At 46.8% G+C, this 25342-nt stretch overlaps 2 protein-coding genes across 5 annotated transcripts; one reads left to right on the forward strand and one right to left on the reverse strand.

Annotated features, from left to right (window-relative positions):
* Positions 1-1278: 1278 nt before the first annotated feature.
* Positions 1279-16855, reverse strand: LOC128403855 (V-type proton ATPase catalytic subunit A-like). The gene is made up of 14 exons (XM_053368957.1): positions 16747-16855; positions 15570-15698; positions 14022-14236; positions 11380-11517; positions 10424-10575; positions 10050-10212; positions 9733-9841; positions 8984-9106; positions 7075-7189; positions 6068-6131; positions 5770-5973; positions 4929-5023; positions 2504-2675; positions 1279-1670 (listed from the first exon to the last, which is right to left on the reverse strand). The coding sequence occupies exons 1-14, from the start codon at positions 16826-16828 to the stop codon at positions 1578-1580; spliced, it is 1854 nt and encodes a 617-aa protein (XP_053224932.1). The 5' UTR covers positions 16829-16855; the 3' UTR covers positions 1279-1577.
* A 2881-nt stretch (positions 16856-19736) lies between these two features.
* KLHDC9 (kelch domain containing 9) lies at positions 19737-25089 on the forward strand. Of its 4 annotated transcripts, none has more exons than XM_053369144.1 (5): positions 19737-19802; positions 20990-21510; positions 22894-23062; positions 24074-24272; positions 24643-25089. In XM_053369144.1, the coding sequence occupies exons 2-5, from the start codon at positions 21002-21004 to the stop codon at positions 24807-24809; spliced, it is 1044 nt and encodes a 347-aa protein (XP_053225119.1). In that variant the 5' UTR covers positions 19737-19802; positions 20990-21001; the 3' UTR covers positions 24810-25089. The 4 variants fall into 4 exon arrangements, with proteins under 4 accessions (XP_053225119.1, XP_053225117.1, XP_053225118.1 ...); XM_053369142.1 differs by lacking the exon at positions 19737-19802 and adding an exon at positions 19823-19867; XM_053369143.1 differs by lacking the exon at positions 19737-19802 and adding an exon at positions 19921-20071.
* Positions 25090-25342: the final 253 nt, after the last annotated feature.

A 25342-nucleotide genomic window follows, 5' to 3' on the forward strand; every position in this document is an offset into this window, starting at 1 on the left:
AGGACCCAGGAGAGACCAGAGTTCAAATCCCTGCTCAGCCATGAAACTCACTGGTGACCTTGGTCACTGCCTTCACAGCTTAACCTACCTTGCAGGGTTGTTGTGTGGCTAAAATGGGGAGGAAGAGAATCATATATGCCACCTTGCACTCCTTGGAGATAACATTTGGATACAAATATGATCAATCAATACGTAAAATAAACAGATATGGGCATCCCTGGTTTCACATATGGTTAGTTTTTGTTCTTAACTACGGAGTATAAGTGTGTATGGAAGTGAGAGCTGGACCATAAAGAAGGCTGATCGCCGAGTAATTGATGCTTTTGAATTATGGTGCTGGAGGAGACTCTTGAGAGTCCCATGGACTGCAAGAAGATCAAACTTCTCCATTCTGAAGGAAATCAGCCCTGAGTGCTCACTGGAAGGACAGATCCTGAAGCTGAGGCTCCAATACTTTGGCCACCTCATGAAAAGAGAAGACTCCCTGGAAAAGGCCCTGGTGTTGGGAAAGATGGAGGGCACAAGGAGAAGGGGACGGCAGAGGACGAGATGGTTGGACAGTGTTCTCGAAGCTACTAACATGAGTTTGACCAAACTGCGGGAGGCAGTGGAAGACAGGAGTGCCTGGTGTGCTCTGGTCTATGGGGTCACAAAGAGTCAGGCACAACTAAACGACTGAACAACAACATGGAGTGTAAGAGAGGTGAGAAAGGGTTAGCAGGGAAAAGAAAATACTTGGCCTAACCCAGAACCAGCTGCCCCCCTCTTTACCCCTAAGCGTGAAGGGAGTGTGGGAGCAAAGATAAAAAGAAGGAAAAGGGGCCCAAATGGCAAGAAACAAGGGGACCAGCTGCTTGATTTCTAAGCCGTCCACTTGTGGCACATTTACTTTCATGCAGGGTGCACTACAAAATGCTGGTGGCAGGTATTGTTATGGGGAGAGACATCGGGGCCGGGTGGGGGGAAAGCTATTCCAAATGCCTTGCCCCACCCATCCCTCCCTGGGAATTGTAAAAGGACAAGCTGCTGTTTAAGTACTTATTCTTGCTCTCCCTTCCGACAGCTCACCTGATTTTTGTCATTTTGGGAGTGCTAACATTCCTTGTTCTCAATTAAGCATTCCTCAATAGGATTCAGGGTCTGCAAAGCTCTGACTGTAGGATTGATTTAGGAATTGAGCAGAGCACACAGTTTAACCAGTCATATCCCACCTCATCTGACCACGCCATCGATAAGGTTTTTTTTGTTAACGTTTTCATATAATGACTTACGCAGAAGTATAGATGGATAAACCACATACTCAATTTTATTCAAGCTATGCAAATTAAAAACTTACAAACAAATCCAAAGGTTTGCAACTGACTCCTTTGCTTCCAATATTACAACTGCTACCAAACAGCCACACGTGGCTTGTTACAAACTGTGATGGTGTCAGCCCCCAGCCCCCTATTTGACATGAAAAAATGAGCTCTTAGCAATGAGTTCTTAATTGGAGCTGTTACATCGCCACCACCCTGAAATGTGAAAAGTCCTGCTGCAAATCACTCAAAATTTTGAGTACTCCAAGTCCTCCTTTTTTAGTCTTCCAAGTTGCGGAAGGCATTCTGCATTTCCTCGCTAAGCTGGGCGTAGTAAGCTTTGATATTTGCCTCTCCGTCCTTCCCTGGATCCTGGATAAAGAGACAAACCATGATTTATGAATGGCAGGCTGAAGACACATTGAAGGAGAAGAGAAGAGAAGAAAAGAGCAGAGCAGAGCAGAGCAGAGCAGAGCAGAGCAGAGAAGAGAAGAGAAGAGAAGAGAAGAGAAGAGAAGAGAAAAGAGCTACTAGGACCAGTGGCAGACTTTGGGTTCTCAAATTTCTTTTTCTTTTTTTAAAGAAATTATTTTTATTTGATTTTACAAATACAAAGTTGTAAAGATCCAAATATATATCCATATACAGAAATTACTCCGACTCTTGTGACTTCTCCCCACCCACTCCATGGGCTCCTGTTTTAAACATTTACAACTGCATATTCTTCCATACTCTAAATATTATATAAATCCATATTGTCCATGGTACATATTGAACCAAAATCCTGTCAAAGTTTCCATCTGCTTACAGTGGTCTCCTAAATAACTTATAATTCCCCCCCGTTCTTTTATAAAGTTTTTGTCCTCTAGGTTCCTGAGTCTTCCAGTCAGCTCTGCCATTTCGGCACAGTCCAACAGCTTGGTTTGCCATTCCTCTCTGGTAGGGACTTTTTCTTATTTCCATCTCTGGGTGGGCTCTCAAATTTCAACAGTGTCCTATGTGACACTAAAATCTCTCCTCCCCCCCCCCCCACCTCTCACACCCCGTTCTAAAGCACTGTTTTGGTGCCCCCTGCAGCACAGCACCCAGTATGACTGCACAGGTTGCACCACCCTAAAACCGCCTCTGCTAGGATGGAGGCAGGTAGAAATAAAAGGGAAGCTGCAATCAGCTAGTTAAACTGAAGGTAGACGGCCCAGCCTCACCTTGAACTTCATGGAGCTCAGCTTGTACATGATCTCCCCAAGGTTCTCGCGGATGACAGCCCAGGTGATTTTGTGCTCGGACTGAGCAGTGGACTCTACTGCATGGCGGGCCAACTCATAGAAGCCAATCATGTTCTGGAGCATTCCTACTGTCTTGTAGAAAGGGCAGAACCTGGAATTGAGAGGCACTTTGAAGTACTTTAATACACGCTCAGTGGTGAGCGAATCAAATCAAATATCTTTAATACGGTCAATGACCAGAAAGCAATTTATAAAAATAGGACATTATAAGTAGTATTGTGCTACAAATAACAGTGGAAATATGGCCAATTCACAGAATCGGTGCTTATATTTAAGACCAGGTCTCGACTTTTAAGGTTTTAAGAATTCAATTCAAATGTCACTACTGTTTATTATCGTTCCTTCGATGTTTACAATTTGATCTCCATTGCTGACATCATTGCTCGTCTTATTCTTGTTGCAATGTAGCAGTACTTTGCCACAGGCCTGATGATTTCGGGCTCTTTGTCAGCTAAGAGGTGTCTAATATAGGTGTCGTCTGTATTACGAGGTATTTTCCTCAGAATCGGCTCGATCAGCTCTTTTCTTGAGTCTTGATATAATGGGCAGTATGAGATGACATGCCCGATGGTTTCAATTTCGTTGCTGTTACAGGGACATAATCTTTGTTCGATCGGTATTTTGTTGTATCTTCCCTCTAGGAGAGCTGAAGGGAGAGCGTTAAAGCGGGCCCTGGAAAATGCCCATCGGTGTTTAGCGTTGTGTAGAACTTTGAGATAGTTTGCTAGATGGGGCCATGGTGAGCGAATAAATCTGAGTGCAGGTGCTGTGGAACATCTTGATTTTTTTTTACTGGGGTGCTGTTTGTGGGAGGCACCCTCCTTAGTTATTTGTTTCATAAAATTTGTACATCGCTTGACTGTGAAAAACAACAACTCTCAAAGTGGTTTACAAAAAAGATAGAAGGACAAAGTTATCAATATGCAAAATTGGCAATAATTTAAGACTTTTGAAAAATTAAAACAATAGACTAAAACTCACATCAACTTCAACTTTCTATATAGGCTTGTCTAAACAAAAAATGTTTTAGCAGATGTCAAAAAGCACCTGCCTGATGTCAATATGTAGGGAGTTCCTCCCCAAACCTATCACCTGCATACCATTATGCCTGTCAAATAAGAAAAGGTACATTTGTTTTGCTACAGAAAAGTGGAAAGGATGAATAATCAAGGAAATAGTATGGGTAGGGCCCACAGACAGGAAACTTGTAATTAACATTGGAAATGCTTTGTGCTGATCAGACTCACTTCCGTGTCGATACATCACTGAAGAATCTTGGAAAGGAGTTGCTGTGCAACAGGGCTAGGGAACCTTTTGCCCTTTGGGTGTTGTGGGGTAGCAACTCTGATCACCCCTTATCTTTAGGGGCATGATGGCTGCGGCTGATGGGAGTCCAACAACATCTTAGTGTGGAGAACACCTCAAGGACTGCCTCTTTCCATATGAACCTACCTGGACTCTGAGATCATCTTCTGAGGCCCTCCTTTGTGTGCCTCCTCCTTGAGAGGTCTGGAGGGTGGCAACACGAGAAAGGGCCTTCTCTGCAGTGGCTCCCCATCTGTGGAACGCTCTCCCCAGGGAAGTTCGTCTAGTACCTTCATTATACACCTTTAGGCACCCGGCAAAAATGTTCCTTTTTAAACCAGGCCTTTGGTTGATCTGATTGACATCCTATGCCCTTTTAATATGTGGGGGTTTTTTGGGGGGTGGGGCTATTGGATTATTGTTCTTATTTTGATTTTATATATTGTGATCTTTTCTGTGAACTGCTCTGAGACCTCCAGGTATAGGGCGGTATATAAATAAAATAAAATAAAATAAAATAAAATAAAGAAGATTGAGAGGCAATATGATAGCCATCTTCAAATATCTGAAGGGCTGTCACATGGAAGATGAAGCAAGCTTGTTTTCTCCTGCTCTGGAGACCCAAAACAATGGATTCAAATGATGAGAAAGGAAATTACGACTAAACATTAGGAAGAACTTCCTGATCGTAAGAGCTGTTTGACAGTGGAACGGACTCCTTTGGAAAGTGATGCTCTCCTTTCTGTTGGGGATTCTTTAGCTGTGATTCCTGCATTGCAGGATGTTGGACTAGACGACCCTTGGAAATCCCTTCCAGCTCTACAGTTCTATGATCTGGAGGGCCACAGGCTCCTTATCCCTGCTGAACAATATAGTACTGCATTGAAGTGTTGTGTTGGGAACTCCACTTTAATTCTGTTTTCAGCTAATTACAGAAAAGCAACACCTTGGCAGAGCTAAACGAGGAAAGTAGAACTTGGGCAAAAGTGCTGTGTGAAAGAGAGAGGTCCAAATATCGAGTTGACTGGTGTTGGGTTACCTGTCATAGGAAGAGTAGCCGTTTTGCTGCAGGAAGTCATCCTTGATCAGTTTGGCCACCTCCAGGGTGATCTTGTCCGTTTCAGCAAGAGACGCCTGGACAAAAGCAATAGTTATAAATGGGGAGCAGCAGCAGGAATAGAGTGAGGTTGGGGAAAGAGAAGAATCAGGACCTAGGCACCTTCAATAGCCCTGCCTGCCATCTCTCTCAAACAAAACACTTGGTGCTTAAAAGAAGAGGTGCCGAGGTTCAAACCTGCCTGGAAATTACACCTTTTCTTCCAGGCATTCTTTGCATAATCCCAGATTCCCCACCCAGCTTCATTTCTCCCCAACAGGGAAGTGCAGCAATGCAAGGCACACTGTGCATAGTCAGTGATCTAGGCTGCGATTGGAAACAGATTCCAGGGCTTTGTAGCCATTTTGGGGTGTTTTGATCACTTCACATATTTTATATCAGGAATACTTAAAACGACCCTGTAAGATGTCTATTTTAGCAGTCTGGGTGGCTTGAGTATGGCCAATTGCAGAGTTCCAATGCCCCAGCATCTGAGTTAACAATAGATTTTGAAATACGCCTGCACTCACATCACTGTGACTTTTCAAAATGAACTGCAAAATCAGGTTCCTCTAATCCTTTCAAGGCACAGAGCTACAGCGCCAGGGTTACAGGCAATGCAAGGCCCCTGGTCTCAACAAACTGGAATGGTGAAAAATTTGTGATGGCACAAATACCATCCCACTGAAGCGATAATGAGGCAAATGAAGATTTTTAAAGGAACATAAACAAATTGATGAGTAATGATTTTTCTCTGCAGACACCCTTCTGTTCTCCTCCTCACCTTTCCAACCAGCTGGACAATCTCTGCCAGATCTTCCTCCTCTTGCAGGATCTCCTTGGCCTTAGTGCGCAGGGAGACGAACTCCGGGTAGTGCCTCTCATAGTGTTCATCTAAGGCCCGCATGTATTTGCTGTAACTGATCAGCCAGTTCACTGATGGGAAGTGCTTTCGCTGAGCTAGTTTCTTGTCCAGCCCCCAGAAGACCTGGAATTATTAGGACCAGAAGGGAGGTGAGGAGTTAGCAGGACCATGTCAGGTAGTGTCAAGTAGCTGGCAACACTCTAGGAGGGAGACTCACCTGGACGATCCCCAGCGTTGCTGAGGTGACTGGGTCAGAGAAGTCACCGCCAGGAGGGGAGACCCTAGGAGTCAATGAGAAAGGTGAGATGAAACTCCCAGCAAGAGCTCAGTTGAGGATCTGATCCCACTGGAAGCTGGCAAGCTGTGGCCAAGCACACGCCAGGTGTGCAACCACCAGAAACCTACTTACTAAACATGCAGGCCTCTTGCAAGTCTGAAAAAGGAGACGTGTGTAAAATTCGACCTGAGTCCACAGAGAGGTCTTTTTAAAACAAGAAAGCAGGACTGGACACTGAACCTGGGACCTTAGGAATACCGAGCACCTGGTCCAATACTGACCCTGGGGCTGATGGGAGTTGTGGTCCAATATGGCCATGCTAGCTGAGAGCTGATGGGAGGTGGAGTGCAAAATGGCTGTGTTGGCTGGGCTGATGGGTGTTAGAGTCCAAAAGGGCCATGTTGGCTGAGGGCTAGTGGGAGATGTAGTTTCAAACTTCTGAAGGACACTAGGGTGGAGAAAGCCATCAAAATGAATGGATTTGACGATTGGGGCTGATGGACACTTTAGCCCAAAATATCAGAGGCCACCAGGCTGACACAAAACTGTGCTAAACTCACAAAATAAAATTTACTGCAAACACTAAAGAACGTTGATATTATTTTTAATATACCAACACCCACAGACCTAGAGCTTTACAAAAACCAGAAATTACGTGACGCAAAATTCAATGCAAGGAAGGAAGATGGCTTATCTCTTTTCCTGGTTTTGGATTTTAGATAATAGGTGCTATCTTTAAAAACCACCCAGAGTTCTCTTACTCAATAGAAACTGTCACCGACGTTAAGCACCTTTAGAGAGGTGTTGAAATAAGTAAATGATATCAATTAATTGCTTGAAAGGCAGTCGGTTTATCCACTCAGAGATCTTTAACCAGGTTTAGGAGTCCCCTGCTTCACTTCTCTCCAACCACACCCTTGGTAGGGCACCGAGGTGGTGAAACTTACGCTCCAACAATGCTGACGCTCCCTTCCCGCTCTGGACTCCCCAAGCACTTCACACGCCCAGCCCGTTCATAGAAGGAAGCCAGGCGGGCACCCAAGTAGGCCGGGTACCCGCTGTCTGGAATTTAAGAATGTAAACGTAAGAAGAGTCCTACAAGCTCAGCAGCCCATCACCAGTTCTCACAGTGCCTCCCATGGGATGCCTACGAGCAGGAGCTGAGCACAACAGCACTCTTCTGCTCTTGTTCCACAGCAGCCTGGATTTAGATTGCACAGAGCCAGGATCGCCAGTAACCATGGTTATCCTCCGTGGATTTTGCCTAATTCCCTTTCAAAGCTGTCCAAAGTGGTGGCCATCTCATTTTGTATTTTTATGTTGTGAACCACCCTGTGATCTCCAGATGACAGACAGTATACTACTACTACTACTAATAATAATAATGGTGTGCAGGTTTACAGTCTAAGAAAAAAATGGTGCACAAAGGATAAGGGACAGGGAGGCGCTGAAAAGCTTACATTGAAGGTGACTGCCTGATGTCAGGGTGCAAAGGAGGGGGATCAAGATGATCAAGGGCCTGGAAACCAAGCCTTATGGGCAATGGTTGAAGGAGTTGGGGTGTTTAGCCTGGGAGGTGATAGGCTAAAAGGTAAAGGTAAAGGTACCCCTGACCGCTAGGTCCAGTCGCGAGTGATTCTGGGGTTGCGGTGCTCATCTCGCTTTACTTGCTGAAGGAGCTGGCGTACAGCTTCCGGGTCATGTGGCCAGCATGACTAAGCCTCTTCTGGCGAATCAGAGCAGTGCACGGAAATGCTGTTTACCTTCCCGCTGGAGCAGCACCTATTTATCTACTTGCACTTTGATGTGCTTTCGAACTGCTAGGTGGGCAGGAGCTAGGACCGAACAATGGGAGCTCACCCCGCCGCAGGAATTTGAACCACCGACCTTTTGATCGACAAGCCCCTAGGCTCTGTGGTTTAGACCACAGCGACACCCGCGTCCCTTTCAGGTGATAGGCTAGCCATCTTCAAATACCTGTAGGGCTTTCTCACGGAAGACGTCGCAAGCTTTTTTTCTGCTGCTCCAGAAGGTAGGACCCAAATCAGTGGAATCAATTTACAACAAAGGAGATTCCAACTAAACATTAGGAAGAACTTTCTGACAGCAAGAGCTGTTGGGCAGCGGAATGGACTCCCTCAGAAAGTGATGCTCTCCTTCACTGGAGGTTTTTAAACAGAGGCTAGATGGCTGTTAGGAATTCTGTAGTAGTAGTAGAAAATTTTATATACCACCCTTCATCCAAAGGTCTCAGGACAGTTCACAAGATAAAGATACCAGATAAAATCGCAAAATAAATAGCTAAAACAAAACAATAACCCCCACAGCCACAAACACATTTAAGAATGCCGTAGAATATTAATCAGCCAAAGGCCTGGTTGAAGAGGAACATTTTCACCTGGTGACTAAAGACATATAATGCGGTTGTGATTCCTGCATTGCAGGGGGTTGGACTAGATGGCCCTTGGGGTCCCTTCCAATTCCAGAATTCTATACTGAACTGGCACTGTTCCAGCTACCACTTAATACTTGTTCTGCATTTGTGTGTGTGTGTGTATGGAAGCACTTACACACTTTGGAACTCCCTGCCCATGGACATCAGGCAGGAAAGCACCCTTCATTGTAATGTTTTTGGTGTCTCCCCGTCCCTTGTGTGTCATGTTTTTCTTAAGACTGCAAGCCTGTGGGCAGGGACAGTCTTTAAACTGACTGAAGAGTGGGGTCCAAAGGCTCTACATAAATACAAATAAATAAATAAGAGTCAGGGGGGCAGGATTGCTTGTCCCATGCTCACCCTATATAAATCCCCTAGACTTGGGAAATGAGGGAAGTCTCGAAAAACAAAAAGAGGGTTACCTGCAGGCATTTCAGCCAAACGTCCAGAGATCTCACGGAGTGCCTCTGCCCAGCGGGAAGTGGAGTCGGCCATCATACTTACATGGTAGCCCATGTCACGGAAGTACTCTGAGAGTGTGATCCCTGGATGGGGTGGGGTAAACAGAAAAGAGAAAGAAAGAGAGAGAGAGGCATTGTGGGTGGGAGGAGATCCCTCTGAGGAGCAAGTGTCTCAAGCAGAAGAGGTGGGAAGACAAGAAATCTTCCAAAAATATAGCGTGAGAGAACATCTCTTCCCTACCCCAAATGCAGGGATCACAAGATGATCTCGGCTCAGGGCCTGCCTGCCTGTGAGGTGAGGTGAGGTGAGGAAAATGCCACAGGTGATAGGCCCCCCCTGCAGTGGCAGATCCAGGCTCTGAGGAGTGGGCCACACACTTGCCTCTGTGTGCTGCCTGCCCACCACATGACAGCGGTGGGAGGGTGGGAGGCAGCGGCATGCATCCCATTCCTTGGAGTGTGGATCTTGCCAATGTGGAGAAGAAGGAGGAGGTGGGGACGGCATTTTCAGTTTTGCCTAAGCTGTTGTAGGATACCAAAGATTCACCCAGCCCAGCATCCTGTCTCCAGCAGAGAGTGCCACTCCTTGCAGCTGGGGAGCATTCATGGAGAAGGCTGACATCGTATGGAACTAACAGTGGGATTATTTGGATGCCAGGGAGCCATTTTTATACATTTCCTAAAACAGGGCAAGAGATGGGCAGCCTCACCTGTGTAAATGGAGGCCTCTCGTGCGGCCACAGGCATGTTGGACGTGTTGGCGACAAGCGAGGTGCGCTTCATGATGGTCTCCGTCTTGCCGTCCACTTCCATCGTCAGCTGAGAGAGGAAGCAAAGTGATTACAGGGCAGAGGAAGGGCAGGTGGTGGTGGTTTAGGGAAGGGTTTGTGGGGTGGGGTGGAGAAAGCTATAGATTGGGGCAGTGCACAATAATGCTATGTTTGCCTTAAGGAATAAGGAATTGGGAGCAAAGGACCAGGATGGCTCTGCCCACAGCACAAAGCCCCGCCCACTCCACTGATCTCACCTCAGGGAAGTCCCTCAGCACTTCAGACATCTCGTTGCCCCGCTCGCCGCAGCCCACGTAAATGATGACATCGCTGTTGGAATACTTGGACAGCGACTGGGAGATGACTGTCTTGCCACAGCCAAAGGCGCCTGGGATGGCTGTGGTCCCGCCTTGGACACACCTGTGGGAAGAAGTGGGGGGAGGGGATAATGGGGGGGAAGGGAAAGGTTCTGAAGCCCAGCCCGCCCAGCCTCCAAAATGGTTTGGCGTCTGGTGGAAGATCTAATTGCAGTGAGAATCAGGATCCTCTTTCCCTCTGGCCCTGCCCATTACTGGCATGTGGCCCCTGAAAGATGAATGTGAGTGCTGAAAGAGCTCCACCCCTGGCTTACGGGAAGAGGGCGTCCAGGACCCTCTGGCCAGTCAGCAGCGGATGATTGGCCGGGAGCTTCTCTGACACGGGACGGATCTGCCGGACGGGCCACACCTGCACCATCGTGAGTTTCTCCTTCACTCCCTCAAAGTCGAGTTCCAACACCACATCCTTCAGGGGGAAAGGCACAGGGGTGAGAGTGGCCACGGTGCAGTTGCCAGAGGCTGGCTGTTCAAAATCTCCCATTTCAGCCCAAATTCACTATTTCCACCTCCCATTCTACAACGTCGGAATAATGACAACGGCCTACCACCTTACAGAGCTGTTTGAATGATTCCTGAGTTAATGCGACGTGCATTGGATGCTCTAAAAGGCTACATAAATGTTTTATATTGTTGTCGCTGTTATTATCATCACTATGGGACACGGGTGGCGCTGTGGCCTAAACCACTAAGCCTCTTGGGCTTGCCACTCGGAAGGTCGGTGGTTTGAATCCTCGCAACAGAGTGAGCTCTCGTTGTTCTGCCCAGCTCCTGCCAACCTAGCTGTTCGAAAGCACACCAATGCAAGTAGATAAATAGGCACCACTGCGGCGGGAAGGTAAACGGCGTTTTCGTGCACTCTGGTTTCCGTCACGGTGTTCCGTTGCGCCAGAAGCAGTTTGGTCATGCTGGCCACATGACCTGGAAAGCTGTCTGTGGACAAACGCTGGCTCCCTCTGCCTGAAAGCGAGATGAGCGCAGCAACCCCATAGTCACCTTTGACTGGACTTAACCATCCAGGGGTCCTTTACCTTTTACCTTTACATCAGCACTATTAAAAGGGAAGGCTAGAAAAATGTCAACGTCTGCATTGTATGGCTAAAAAGTAACAGTGTCAACCAATTACAGAACTCCTAGTCAATTTAATGCACAAGTTTTAGCCAATTAGTCGAATAAATCTGCATAGAAGAAGCACACATAAAACACTATCTACCGAAGTATCATACTGCCCAGCCGGAGCAACGTGGGTGACTGTGCCCCGGCACCTGGGGGGCACCATGATCATATGCTTGATGAGGGAGTTTTCGCGCACTGTTCCGTAAATATCGCCGCCAGTTACATGGCTCCCAACCTAAAGAAGTAGAAAGGAGAACAGCAGAAATGATTAAGAAGCACAACAGGATCTCAACATAAAAGAAGACCCAAGACAGGGGCTGGATGTGTTCTGTGAGAGTTCACACAAGCACAGAGAAGTCACATAAGGGGGAACTGGCTGTACAGTTCAGCATCCTGAGAGTCTTAGCTTTCATTTGTCTTTGCAAACTTCTAATCCTCATGAGTGTGAAAACTGGCTTTGAAATGTATGAGAAACACCTACTGAAATCAACAGCTATGTTGCCGCAGGAATGCCTATGGGGAACTGTCCCACTAAGGATTTGAAGCCACTTTTCTGGATGTCTGATTCTTCTTCTTTTTAAAGTGAGCTTCTAGCCTTTTATTTGAGAAGATATAAGGGAGAACACACAGGCAGTGTCCACTGCCCAAAGCCTTCATAAGGAGTTAACTTTCCAGCCTTCTGGCCAATGAATGAAATGCCCCTATTTAAAATGTTATAAAAAGATTTACACGTTATAAAATTTACATTCCATTGCATGGACATATAACACAATACAATCACAACGTGATTCCTGTATTGCAGGGGGCTGGACTAGTTGACACTTTGGGTCCATTTCAACTCTACAGTTCGATGATTCTACAGTAAATGTTAGTCTACTATTACGAAGATTGCGGCAAATCAGAATTGATTCACACACACACACACACACACACACACACACGTCTTCTTTGGCGATCACTCATAGCTGAGTAAGATTGTCTTCCATAAAATCATGTCCACTGTCCCCCTAGAAGGCTGAAAACCATTTTGGGATTCAGGAAGGGTCACCTTGGATATTGTTATGAGACGGTTTGCTAAGATCCTTGCAATAATTTTGCCAGCCGCAGCTATGCCTCGATAGTTTCCACAATCAGTTCTGTCACCTTTTTTAAAGAGATTAATAATTTTGGCACCCCTAAAGTCTTCTGGGATTTCTTCTCTTTCCCAGATTTTTTCGATGAGCTTGTGAAGTTGTTGTGTAAGTTCAAATTCCGCCCACTTTGAAGATTTCGGCAGGTATCCCATCAGGTCCACTGGCTTTGTTGTTTTTCATTTGGTTAATAGCTGTGCACAACTCTCCCAGATTTGGAGATACTGCAAGCTCATCTCTAACTTGTTTTTGCAGAATTTGTGAGAGGACCTCAGTAGCTACAGGGGGGGTTGTGGTTAAGGAGATGTTGGTAATGTTCTTTCCAGCGCAGTGAAATAACTTCTTTATCTTTTATAAGTGTGATACTGTCTGCTGAGCATAGGGGGCATATGCCATGATTTATTGGCCCATAGATGGTATTTGTGGCTTTAAAGAAACTCTGTGCATCATGAGTGTCGACTCAGTGCTGGATCTCTTGAGCTTTTTTTTTTATCTATCAGGTGTTTTTTAGTTCTCTGGTTCTTCTTTGAACCTCAGCCTTAGCGTAGGCATAGGTTCTTTCCTTAGTGACACACACACACACACTCCTGCACATTTTCATTATTAAATTTCTGGCCATCAGCCTGTAAATCAAACATTTACAAAAGCACCTGGGTTCAGTTCCCAGCATTTCCATGTTAGGGCTGGGAGAGACCCACCTCCCATGTCTGAAAGCCTGGGGAGCCACTGCCAGGAAATACATACTGAGATAGATGGACCAATAGCCCGATACAATTTAAGACAGCTTCCTATGTTCCTATTGCAAGCCAGCAGGCTGGAGTAGATAGAAAGTTGGATTAGGGTAGAAGAGATCCAGCTTCCAATATTCACTCAGCCAAGAAGCTCACCTTAAGGCCCAGTGGTTCCCCAAACTTTCTGGGGCCACTGCCCCCTTGGTTTCATAACTCATCCCTATGGCCCAGGGCCTTTGAAGGAAGGTGAGGACAGGTGACCCCACCTAGGCCCGAAGTCGCCCCCCACCAAAGCAGGCTCAAAGCTTCTCAAAGCTTTTCAAAATCATTTTCTCAGCAGCTAAGCATCAGAAACATTCCGCTCTGCTGTAACAAAGGTAGAGAACAGTCCATTGTTTCTCAGGCCTTTCTCATGCCTTCTGGCCTTGCTAAAGAACCACATTGCAACTTGCTTTCTGTCCGGGAACCATGCCAGAACAAGAGATTGAAACATATCTGAACATGCTGAAAACCCCCTCGGCTTCTCATTCCCCCTTTCCTGGGAAGAGTCCAATAGTCCCAAGACAGCTTTCTGTTCATGCTCAGAGGAACTCATGGGGCAGGACTCTGGAAGGAGGAGAAAGGGGGAGGGATCTGGAATGGGTATATATGCTTGTGCACATGATTGTGAACTCGTGCATGCTTTTTGTGAACTATCACACTTGCTCCTTCTACCAGTTCATGGATGGTAGAAATAAAAAGCCTTTTCTCCGAACTATTCCTTAAGTGTCTGTTGACTCCCACTTCCCTTTCCCAGGCGCAATATTTTTCCCACCTGAGGGCAAAGCCTCATAAGGCTACACCTTGTTGCGTCCCAAAACCAATAGCGTGTCTCTTACCCGGATGTTTGGACTGGGACTGAACTCCCATTTCAGGTCCTTGGACAAAGCCGAGATGTTGATGCCCCGGGGGATGTAGATGCTCTTGGTGAGCTCTGTGATGTCTTTCAGGGGGCGCTGGATCCCGTCAAAGATGGACCCCATGATGCCTGGGCCAAGCTCCACCGAGAGCGGCTTCCCCGTCCTCAGCACGGGATCCCCCACGCAAACACCCGCTGTAGCAGTTACTCAGGAAAAAGACTTTGATAACAGAGAGCAAAGAAAGGGCAGAAGGGGGGAGCAATGGGGTTCCTTCCCAGCCAGGCTGACCTGAAATAGATACTCTAATATTGTCATCTACCTTTGCACAGGTACTGCTTCGAACTTTGCCTTTTGGAAAGGTAAGAGGAGACATAATGCGAATTTATAAAATTCTGAATGGCGTGGAGAAAGCAGGCAGAGAATAAAATTTCTTCCTCTCTTATAATATTAGAACCTGTGTGTTCCGGTCCTGCTTGCTAGTTTCCCATTGAGGTCTCTGGTTGGCTACTGTGAGAACAGGATGCTGTACCAGATAGGCCATTGGCCTGATCCAGCAGGCCTTTCTCGTGCTCTTAATACTTCCAAGGACAGTCTTCACTTGTGCCTTGTGACCGCCCCTCAATGGAGTCATTACTTTTTGGAAATTTAATCAGAGTCCACACAACACCGTTAGAGCAATGGCTGGCTGTTTATGTGTGCTAAACATTATTTGGTTATATCTCCTCTTTCAAATTTCTACACCTCCCATACCTCATATATATATAGTGATTTCAATACATACACGTGATTGTGTCTGGGCGGCGGGGAATTAACAACAAGAAGAAACAATGGTTGGATCCAGAAACATAAAAAAATTTGTTTCAGGAAATCACAGTGTAAAACTCATAATGAGAAATCACATTGCAGAAGGACCGGACTCTACAGCGCCATCTGGTGTCATAGTGTTATAATGCATTTGAAACGCTTTTTTTTTAAACTAATGTAGCTGAGTCCAATGATTGGTGCAATGGGCCCTTCTGTACCTTGGCTGAAGGTGGTTTGTGAACCCCACATGCCTCCTTTGATTCCCCCTCGACCATGTGGCCATGTTCCCCTCCAGCTACTGCTATCCTACATTTTCTTCCTCCTAAATTGATGTAGCATTCCTGTTTGGATTCTCCAAGCACAGGGAACCTCCAGATTTAAGGGAGGAAAAGGTGGGGCAGCATAGGGACAGGCCCAGTCATAGTTTAAAAGGCAGCATGGAGAACAACCCCGACAGAATTTGTAAATCCGTTGAACTACGAAAAGCCTTGTAGAAGTCAAAGGTCAGAGGTGTTCCTTGCAACCAGGAACACAGGAGACGTGTGTCTTAGGAAGGCGAGGCCCAAAAGTGGTTGAGAGATGGAAACGCAAGTCTCGAAAGGGACTGTGGAGGGAGGAAGGGAGGGAGGTAAAGGGAGCAGGTAGACTCAGGGCAGAGGAAGGGAGACAAAGGAGCCTAAAAAGCTGGAGGAGGCATCATCTTCACCCTTTCCAGAAAGATACAGGTCTCCTCATAGACTTGGATGGTAGCCAAATCACCCTCCAGACGGATTATTTCGCCCACCAGCTCAAAGTGTCCGACACGCACCAGCTCATACATGGCAGCTCCAGCCATCTTGCAGGCAATCACCACTGGCAGTGGGGAGAAGGAAAGAGAGAGTCACCCCACCTTTGATCACAAGTTGCTTCCTTGCTTCTCCAGCTAGTGCCGGCCCTCAGTATCTGCCTTAATTTAAACCACAGCTACACATGTGCAGATAACTGGGCTTGCAAACCACGATACAAACAAATCTCAGCGTTTCAGTTCTCCACGTAAGCCCTGTGCAGTAAACCAGTCTGGAAGCTAAGAGAGCATGGAGAACAGTGGCCAAGTCATTATTCTCCAAAAGGAGCTGGAAAGAGGCACTCATGATAGTAGTAGTAGTAGCAGTAGTAGTAGTAGTAATAATAATAATAATAATAATAATAATAATAATAATAATAATATATTATTATTATTATTATTATTATTATTATTATTATTATTATTATTTATACCCCGCGCATCTGGCTGGGCTTCCCCAGCCACTCTGGGCGGCTTCCAACAAAATATTAAAATACAGTAATGCGTCAAACATTAAAAGCTTCCCTAAACACTCCTAACCACTGCTGACCACTGAGGTCACCTGAGCCTCCAATGGCAATGTTTGATCCAGGAGCACTCCATTTCCCCCAGCAAAGCTATGGTCCTGCTCCTTTCCCAGGGGGAAAGCAACCTTGTGCAGAACAGGTCATCTTGACTCTAGCAGTGCAGACAGAAGCAGACTTTCCCTTCCAATCCCAGCCCCACCTCTTTCAAGACTACCAGTTATTTAAACCACAAATGTTGCAGAAAGTGTTAGAAGCCAAGAGAGGGGGATACTGAGAATGGGAGTCCAATAAAAAAATCTTAGAGGACCACAGGTTCCCTATCCTTGTTTGTAGTTAGCACAAACCAGAGGTTTTAAATGTTGATTAACAGACTGTTCAAACTTTAAAAAAAGAAGAAGGAAGTGTTATGTTCAGTTTGGTTTACTAACATGCCTTGCTACAGAAAGGGCAAAATTGGGTTATTCATTGCAGACTAAACTCATTTGCTCCTATTTTCCACTTTGGTTGTTGGAGGGTATTATTAAGTTTCTCCAAGTGCCAGAGAACCTACCTGGTCCAGAGACACCGTGCACAAATCCCATCTCACTCTCCTTCTCTGCATCCCCAATCTTCGGAAGTTTGGAGAACTCCATGATTCTGGAAGGTGAGATGAGGCCGCAGGGCAACAATACCTGCATCAGAAATGGGGTGGGAGGATGAATCAAAACAGGGGGTAGGGTGGAACCCATGCTCTGGGTCTTTTGCACTGAGCTTCAGATTTCCTGCTGCTTTCAGAAACTTTTGTATATAAAATATGCTCACACAGGGCAGTTTAGCGCAATGCTGGTGAGACCACAGTCACCCAACATCTTAATCTGCCCAGACAGAAAGCACATATAAAATTAGCAAGTGTGGTGTTGTGCCAGGGGCTTGCACCCGAGTCTTTCAGCACCCAGCAACCCCTCTGCAGCCTATCCCTGTCCCCACACATCTTCAAATGGTGGATCACAGCTGGGGAAAAGCTTCGCCTAAGCTGGAGTGTACATTTTGCTATGGTTGCCAACTTTCATTTTTTTCTATTGGGGCTTCTGTGCAGCGCAGGCGGAATGCTCACCGGTGAAAGCTGTTTCTGTGTGGAGATAAAGCGGCTGGAAAAATATTCACCAGCCTGTCATGCACCCGTTAATGGCACAGGAGCCCCATCAGAAACACATGGAAAACACACTATTGGCAACTGTAGTCCAAAGCTGTGAACAGCACCCATTCCCACCCACACTGAATTCCTGAAGGCCAAGCCTTACCTTTTGGAAGAGAAGTGCCAAACTATTTGGAGACGAGGAGTGAGAAAGTCCTTCCTCGCATGTGGATGTTCAGATCAGCCTGACCTCTCCTTCTGCTCTCAAGGTTTAGTCAGGCTTGGTGGGGCGGTGTTCCTACTTTTTTTGGGGGGGGGAATGTTATTATTATACAGGGAAAGTGGTCAGGCAAACAGGTATGGCACGACCGCTTTCTGCTCTGAAACCAGTTCTGACCTGAGCAGGCCACAGAGAGCTGGGGAGAGGCTGGAGGTCACTGGGACGGGAGGAACGGAGCAAAACCTTACAAAGTGACTGCAAACAGTCATTCTGTGTACTGTCAACAGTCCTTCTCCTTCCTGGTGCTTCAGGGCGGGGGGCTGCTTTGTTCTGATCCCCTTCCATAGGAAACAGAAACTCAACAGTTTTCTCCATATAGCCACATCTCAATGTGGGGTGGGGGTGGGGGTGTACCTGTTGAATTTCTGCCTGCCATGTATCTGTTAAAGGCAGAGAAGAAGAATGGCTCTGGATTGCATGGGAATAGCAACCCTCTTTGGTAACAAATGAATAAATTTCAGGGAGAATTTTGTCAAAGAGCCATTTATAACACAGGGTCTTTAACTTTCCCTCTGGGCTGGCAGAGGGGAGTTGGCAGTTCTGACCCCAGGAACCACTGCATAAGATATAAACATAATAATGAAGTATTTGTTTTCTATAAGACATTTACCACAACAAAGGGCCCCTCCATACATCTTTTTACTGGACATTCATGTGCTCATGATGCTATCAGAGCATTCACCGGTGTTCCCCTTTAAATATTTATGGTGTCTGCAGACATTTTGGAGTGGTCACACTGCTTCATTTCCAATCCATGCACATCCCATCATTTCTTGCTGAAAACCCGTAGCTTTCTATGCCACAAATGCTATGGTTTATTTTTGTCGCAGTTTTGTGGCACTGTAGCCTTTCTGGACAGCAGGAATGTGTTAGCATTGTGGAAGCATCACAGAGCAAACTAAAGCAGAACAAACCAAGGCACTATTATTGTGTCACGAACATGGTTAAGAACTTAAGCACATTAAAACATTCTGGAGGGGCCCCCAAACCAGTAAAGCCTTTGGAGGGCACTGTGCAGATGCTCAGGAACATCCATCATATAAATGCCCTTAAATAAATTATTTCCCAATGGGAAAACCAATTCCTTGGGGCATCCTACTAACGTTGATCAAAATAATACAAGGGAATCAGATCCCATGTATGTACATTTCAGCATGCAGTACATGTAAGTTTTTTTTTGGGGGGGGGGAATTATTTTACAGGTTAGTATCGTTTTTATTTTGAATTACATATGGTGAAGGAGGGACCATAAACTTTTCAGTGCTTAGGTCCTCTAAAGGGCTTAATCCAGCTCTGTACAGAATACATGCACATTTTAGACAGCATTGTGTGAACATGGGTTAAAAATCCCACACTGGGAATGCAGTGAGTGTGTACAGAAAACAGGAACGTAAACGTGAAGGTTGCCAGGTCAGGAGCATCCCAGACCCTGAGCTTTCAGGCCTCAAACCTGAGATCTAGGGATGGCCCCTGGTGAGTCTTCTTCTGTGCTCCCTGCCACCACCCTGGAGATGGAGGTGAATTGGGAGAAGGGAGGTGGGTGCAGAGAACGGCAAACCCTCATCCTCTCAGAATCTATGCAATAATTTTCAGAGGTGGAGGTTAATTGGAAGAGGGGAAGATGGTGCAGAGAAGGGCAGACCCCACCCCAAGACTCTATGCAATAATTTGCAGGCTGAAGCTTGCAAGCTGCACACACAGTATTCTTAATTTTGCTTTTGTGGGGTTTTTTTAATGCACTCTCGTCCACCTGGAGATTCAAGCCCTACCCCTGCCACCTGGAGGGGGCCAGGCAAATCTGGATACTTCATGTCAATCCCAGAGGTCTGGCAGCTCTAGTGAGCACAACTACAGCTCACGGTTTCAACTTTTTTGAAAACAAACGAAGGAAGCTCTATGATACTACCACCTCCAATTCCCCCCTGTCACCCCCAGCTCATCATTTTTGCCATCAATGGTTATTGTTCCTCGGCAAATCCCAATTCTTTCCAGATTCCTCGTGACGCCCGTATGCTGGCCGTAAAACAAACACACACACACGGATTATTAATGCTCCTGCTAACTTTACCACACTCAGCAAATGCTTTCTGGCAGGGCCTGCCTTTTCCTGTAAGCCACAGAATCGGTTGCCAAGACACATGATGGGGTTGCTAGGGGCTGCCTATTGCTAGGCAACCAGGCTTTCTGCTCTGCAGAGGCTTCTTCTTTTAAGGTAGGCCCAAATGACTGTTTCTGAGATTGATGACACAGCCATTCCTGCATGCACACACAAATCTGGTTTGAGAGGTTTTTTGGGGGGGAATGGGGAGGGACATTTATCCAGCATAACTGGAAAACACACCCTGGCAGTGTGCTCAGAGGTGTTTGTGAGCATGTGCACAATAAGCTTTTTCTTTTTGCCGGCGGGGGGGTGGGGGGAGACAAGCCTTGAAGTTTGTGATCTGACAGCTACCATATGAAGAGGAGGAACGTTATTTTGGAGTAGGACAGGATGCATTTTAAAAACAAAACAAAATTAATTGCACCAAACTCCTTGCACAAATGCTTCCACCCTTCCTATTTACCAGAGGAAGGGCACCCTTTCTTAACCTGTTCCTGGTATAACATGCTTGTTGTTGCTGCTCTTGCCTTTGGGCATGCCTTGGTAAAATGACCTGAGCTTGGTGGGGGCAGCCAGGGAAAGGGGCATTGATTTTCAGTTTAGGCTCAGTGGTGCAGGGACTTTTTAAACCCAAGTACAAAAAAAAATGTTTATTCTTATTTTAGTTTTTGGAGGGGTAGGAAGAGCGTGTCAGGGGTGAGGATGCATATGCTTGTTTGTGTATCGTAAGGGTAGATTTTCAGTTCAGTTCATTGTTTAAGTGAAGTGGTCTATTTACATATGGTGTATTGGAGCACATTCCTGGAGTCAGTTCGGCCATGCATTTAAAACACTATGATACTTCTTTAAACAGTCATGGCATACACTGAAGGATTCTGGGACCTGTAGTTTGTTAAGGGTGCTGAGAGCTGTTAGGAAGCCCCTCTTCCCCCTCTTAGAGCTACAGTTGCTAGAGTGGTTTTAACAATCAATCCCCCTTCCCAGGGAAGTTGGGAGACTTGGGAAGTTGAGGGAGTTGGGTAAGTTTAGCCTGGCACAGAGGGGACAGAGGTGATATGAGAGCCAGTTTATGAAGGAGTGTTGCTTCATTGGGCATCTAACGATAAGACCTGTCTGTATTTTTTATTGTTGGTAATCTCCACATCTATCCTCTTTCCTGCAAGAAAAAATTGTTTACTTGTAATTGTTTAGGTTTGTTCCAACATGGCTATTTACAGTTCATTAAGATGAATAAATAAAACCCTCTTTGGATTGTCCACCACCTGGTCCCTTGACCCTTCTTGCTTTGCCCCCTGCAGGTCAAACCTGGTATGGCAGCCACCGGCCGCAGCTGGGAGTGGAGGCCAGTGGTGTGCAGTGACCTCCTCGGCCGTGCATTCCACTCGTGCAATGTGGTGCAGGGCAAGCTCCTCATCTTTGGGGGCCTGAAGTCGCAGGAGACCCAGGAGCCGCCCCTTGGGGATGTGGTGGCCTTCGACCCCTCACTCCAGACGGTCAAAAGGATGGCTCCCGAATGCGAGCACCGCCGGAGCCACCATGAAGCTGTGGTTCTGTCTGACCGCTTCCTGTGCGTGGTGGGGGGCTGGGACGGCTCCCGCCGGGTCTCTGACGTGTGCTGCTTTGATGCCGAACGGGGGCAGTGGGAACGCTGGGCTGCGGGGCCCTCCAACCAGGCCCCCGTGGGGCTCAGCAGCCACACTTGCACTAAGCTCACGGACCATGAGGCACGGGTGGTGGGCCGCGAGGGCGGGCTGCGAACTCAGCGGCGCTACGCCAGCATCTTCACGTTGCATCTCAACCCTGCCAGCAAGACCTACTGGTAAGACCTTGCCCAGAATACTGAGCTGCTTGCAAGGACTTCAGTCCTACAAAGGTTTTTCACCTTCTCTCATAACACTGGAACACACGGGCATCTAGAGAAGCTGAATGGTCGAAGGGTCAGAGCAGATGAAAGAAAGTACCGTATTCTTCGAAAGTACCGTATTCTTCAAAAGTACCGTATTAATTCCGAAAATTAAGGGGAAATGTGTGTGCATCCTATGGAGCAAATGCAGGCTCCTTGGCTTCAGTGATAGCAACGTGAAGCCTCCGAAGCGCAGAGGGAGCGCTCCCTCCGCGCTCCAGAGGCTTCAGGGATAGCCGTCTGAAGCCTCCGGAGTGCAGCGGGAACTTGCGCTGCACTCCGAAGGCTTTGGGTTCCTTTTGCTGAAGCCAGGAGAGCAAGACTCTCCTGGCTTCAGCAGAGAGGGAGAGCTGCGCAGCGCCCCTTCAGTGAAGCAGGAGGAGAAATGGAAGGGGCTCCGTTTCTCCTGCCGCTTCGCTGAAGGGGCTCTGAGCAGAGAGGGGGAGAATTTTTCTTTCTTGTTCTCCCCCTCTAAAACAAGGTGCGTCCTATAGAGCGAAAAATACGGTACTTCACACAGCGCATAGTTAAAACTGCAGAACACAGAATGGCTTTAAAAGAAGGTTGGACAAATGGAGAAGGCTAGCAATGGCTACTAGCCGTGTTGGTTATGCTCTGCCTCCTACGTCAGAGGCACCAATGCTTCTGAATTCCAGAGGGGAGAGGGCTCTTGTGCTCAGATCCTGCTTGCAGGTTTCCTACAGGCATTTGGTTGGCCACTGTGAGAACAGGATGCTGGACTAGATGGGTCACTGGCCTGATTCAGCAAGCTCTTCTTATTTTATGTGGCTGCACCTACAATCTTAGATGGTCCAGGCCAGACTTAAGTAAACATCTGTTAGATCTAGCAAGCAAGGGGGATCCTCCAGATGTTCTTGGACTCCAACTCCCACCATCTTTGACCATTGGGCACAATGGCTGCTGGGAGTTGCGAGTCCAGCCTCTGGTATAGGAAAGCCAATGTGGCATAGTGGTTAGTCTTGGTCCTGGGAGACCAAAGTTCAGGTCCCCACTCAGCCATGAAGTCACTAGGTGACATTGAGCTCACTCACTGCCTATAAGCCTAACATACAGGCTTGTTGTGGGGTTTAAATGAGAGAACCATGTACACACTTTGAGTTCTTCATAGAGGGCTTTCTAATTTCCTTTTGTTCTTTCTTTCTTTCTTTCTTTTTGCTTTTCTCTATTTTTCTTTTCTATATTAGTGTGATTTTCATTGTATTTTATGTTGAAAACTTTTAATAAAAAAAATTATTATTTTTAAAAGAGCATCCTTTGCCTCTCTCCTCCTGTTGCCAGGTACAAAGAAGAGGAATCGCGCACGGCCTCCCGGGCCGGCCATTCTGCCATGCTGCTGCGCGAAACCACCCCAAGCGGGAAGAGCAGTGGCTACAACCTGGTGGTCTTTGGAGGGCGTGACTCTGCTGACTTCGACATAGCTGGACACTGGGGGAAAAGCAAAATCCATGTGAGTGTGAGTGGGGTGGGCGCACGATGTGGCCTTGCAGAAATAGGAAAGCTGAGATCCCCTCGTGTGTATGTGGAGGTGGGCTGTAGCTCAGTGGTAGAGCACTTACTTTACTTGAAGAAGGTTCCACATTCATTGCCAGGCAGGGCTGGGATAAAACTCCTGTAGAGCCTCTGCCAGTCAGTGTTGACAATGGTGAACAAGATGAATTGTCTCAGTATAAGCAAACTTCTGGTGTTCACCCTTGCAAATCCCCAAACCAGTGCAATTTTATTTCATTATTTGCATCCCTCCCTTCCTCCTGAAGGTGGCCAGGGCGAGTGGTACCTTGGTTCTCGAACGTAATCCATTCCGGAAGTCCATTTGACTTCCGAAACATTCGAAAACCAAGGCGTGGCTTCCAATTGGCTGTAGTAGCTTCCTGCACTCAAGCGGAAGCCATGTCAGATGTTCAGCTTCTGAAAAACGGTCGCAAACAGGAACACCTAACTCCTGGTTTTCGGCATTCGTGAGCCAATTTGTTTGTCAACTGAGCCGTTCAAGAACCAAGGTTCCACTATATTAAAAAAAAAACAACCTAAAAGTAGTTGCAATTAAAAACATACTTCCACCCAGTGATCTCAGGGATTGCCAGGCACCACCAACAAGGCCTCCCCTGCTAATCGTAGGGTCCAAATGGCTAGTACTGTGGAAAGTGCTCTTATGGGTTCAGATCAGGATGTGAAATTGAGCCTCTTGGAGTGCCACCTTCCTCCCCTTTGCATCAGACCCTCTCCTCCCCATGCTTTACCCTTGAGCTCCTACTGCTCTTGGCATTCTCAGCCTGTCCTGTTGTCCTCAACATCGTCCATTCAACCATCCTGCCTCAACTTAACAATCCATATTCTCTCAATAAAATTAAGCATTTTTAATCCACAACATTCTAATAAAAGAATTTAGTGGCGTTTAAACCTATACAGCCTCCATCTCTCTGCACTTTTCAAAGTCTGCCGCACCCTTTCCCTCCCTCAGGTTGATTCTGTCCATGCTCCTGGGCTGACAGAGAATCTCTCTCGCTTGGTCAGCACTGAAAAGGGATCCCGGCAGGGTCCCAAGGGCCTGAGGCACCAATCTTGCACAGTGGTGGGGCCTTTTGCTGTCATCTTTGGTGGAGAGACTTTATCGACCGGCAGGGATACCATTTGCAATGATCTTTACATCCATGATACAAGTAAGTGGCATCTTTGTGCTAAGAATCTCTCTGTCCAGAAGCTGGGACAAATCTTGGGGGCGCTTATTAGAACCACGCATGTAAATTCTCCAGCTATGTAGCATCTCCCACCCCCCACGGCAATTCTTCACTTGCCCAAGGGTTGTTGAATAGGGAATTGTATGCCTAGCAAGCCACGATGAGGAACAAGTACTCCTCAGATAAAATGTAGGGGGAACTGACGCAACTGTTAACCAAAACAACTTGGCCTATCCCATCTCTCTACACACAGAAGGTTCAGGTATGAGCCTCTTTTGCACCCAACCAGCAGCTAGAGTTGATGGGATAGGAAGCCTCTCCCAAGAACCTCACAGAGCTTGTCTCTTCTCAGGGTCTTCGCCAGCAAACTGGTTTCACTTCTCTTGCTCCAACCGGGGCCAGAAGAGAGTTGGCCACTGCACCTGCCTCTGCAATGACAAGCTCTACCTCATCGGAGGGTTTGGGGCTGATGGAAAGACGCCCTGCCCAGAGATCTGCAGCTTGGAGTTCGCTCTGTGAAGTCTGAAGCCTCTTGCTACTGGCTCTCATCAACACCCTCAAGTGGACAGCGCTCTCAATTCTGCTCCACTCCCCTCTTGCCTGCAGCGGAAAGTGAGCCCCTGGGCCATGTGAAATAAAGCACCCCTCTGGCATGTCAGAGAGACTTCGATGCTCTTTCTGCAGGTAAACATACAAGAGGGGGAAGTGATCAGACTGAAGGACACTAGGAAGAAAGTGCCTCATCGGGCAGGGGTGTAAGATTCCAAAATTATGAATAAAGATTTTCCGTGTAAACATCTTACTGATTTCTGACGGCCTTCAGTATTGAAATCTGATCCATGTTTATCTGCACTCTACACTATTTAACACACCTTTTGCAATGGCAAACAAAAGCTGAATTCTGCACCCTGTCTATGCGCATTTGCAAGATTTTGCTTATTTGGGGGAGTCTGGTTTTAGCAGATTAACATGAATTTTAATCAACCAAGTCTACATACATGGACAGTCTTTCGTGGTGTGGCAGGGGTGGGAGTGAAGCATACTGTTTCACA

Source organism: Podarcis raffonei, chromosome 16 (genome assembly GCF_027172205.1).
Source record: "Podarcis raffonei isolate rPodRaf1 chromosome 16, rPodRaf1.pri, whole genome shotgun sequence".
Taxonomy (NCBI): domain Eukaryota; kingdom Metazoa; phylum Chordata; class Lepidosauria; order Squamata; family Lacertidae; genus Podarcis; species Podarcis raffonei.

Excerpts from the sequence above, each read along its gene's own strand:
- LOC128403855 (XM_053368957.1), bottom strand. The coding sequence starts at position 16,828 with ATGGAGTTCTCCAAACTTCCGAAGATTGGGGATGCAGAGAAGGAGAGT. Across the intron at positions 14,237-15,569 it reads CCAAGTCTATGAGGAGACCT|CGGGTGTTTGCGTGGGGGAT; the intron begins GTATCTTTCTGG and ends TAACTGCTACAG. Across the intron at positions 10,576-11,379 it reads CTGGGCAGTATGATACTTCG|GATGTGGTGTTGGAACTCGA; the intron begins GTAGATAGTGTT and ends TTCCCCCTGAAG.
- KLHDC9 (XM_053369141.1), top strand. The coding sequence starts at position 20,132 with ATGCTTCCACCCTTCCTATTTACCAGAGGAAGGGCACCCTTTCTTAAC. Across the intron at positions 20,189-20,989 it reads CCTTTCTTAACCTGTTCCTG|GTCAAACCTGGTATGGCAGC; the intron begins GTATAACATGCT and ends TGCCCCCTGCAG. Across the intron at positions 23,063-24,073 it reads GGGGGAAAAGCAAAATCCAT|GTTGATTCTGTCCATGCTCC; the intron begins GTGAGTGTGAGT and ends TCCCTCCCTCAG.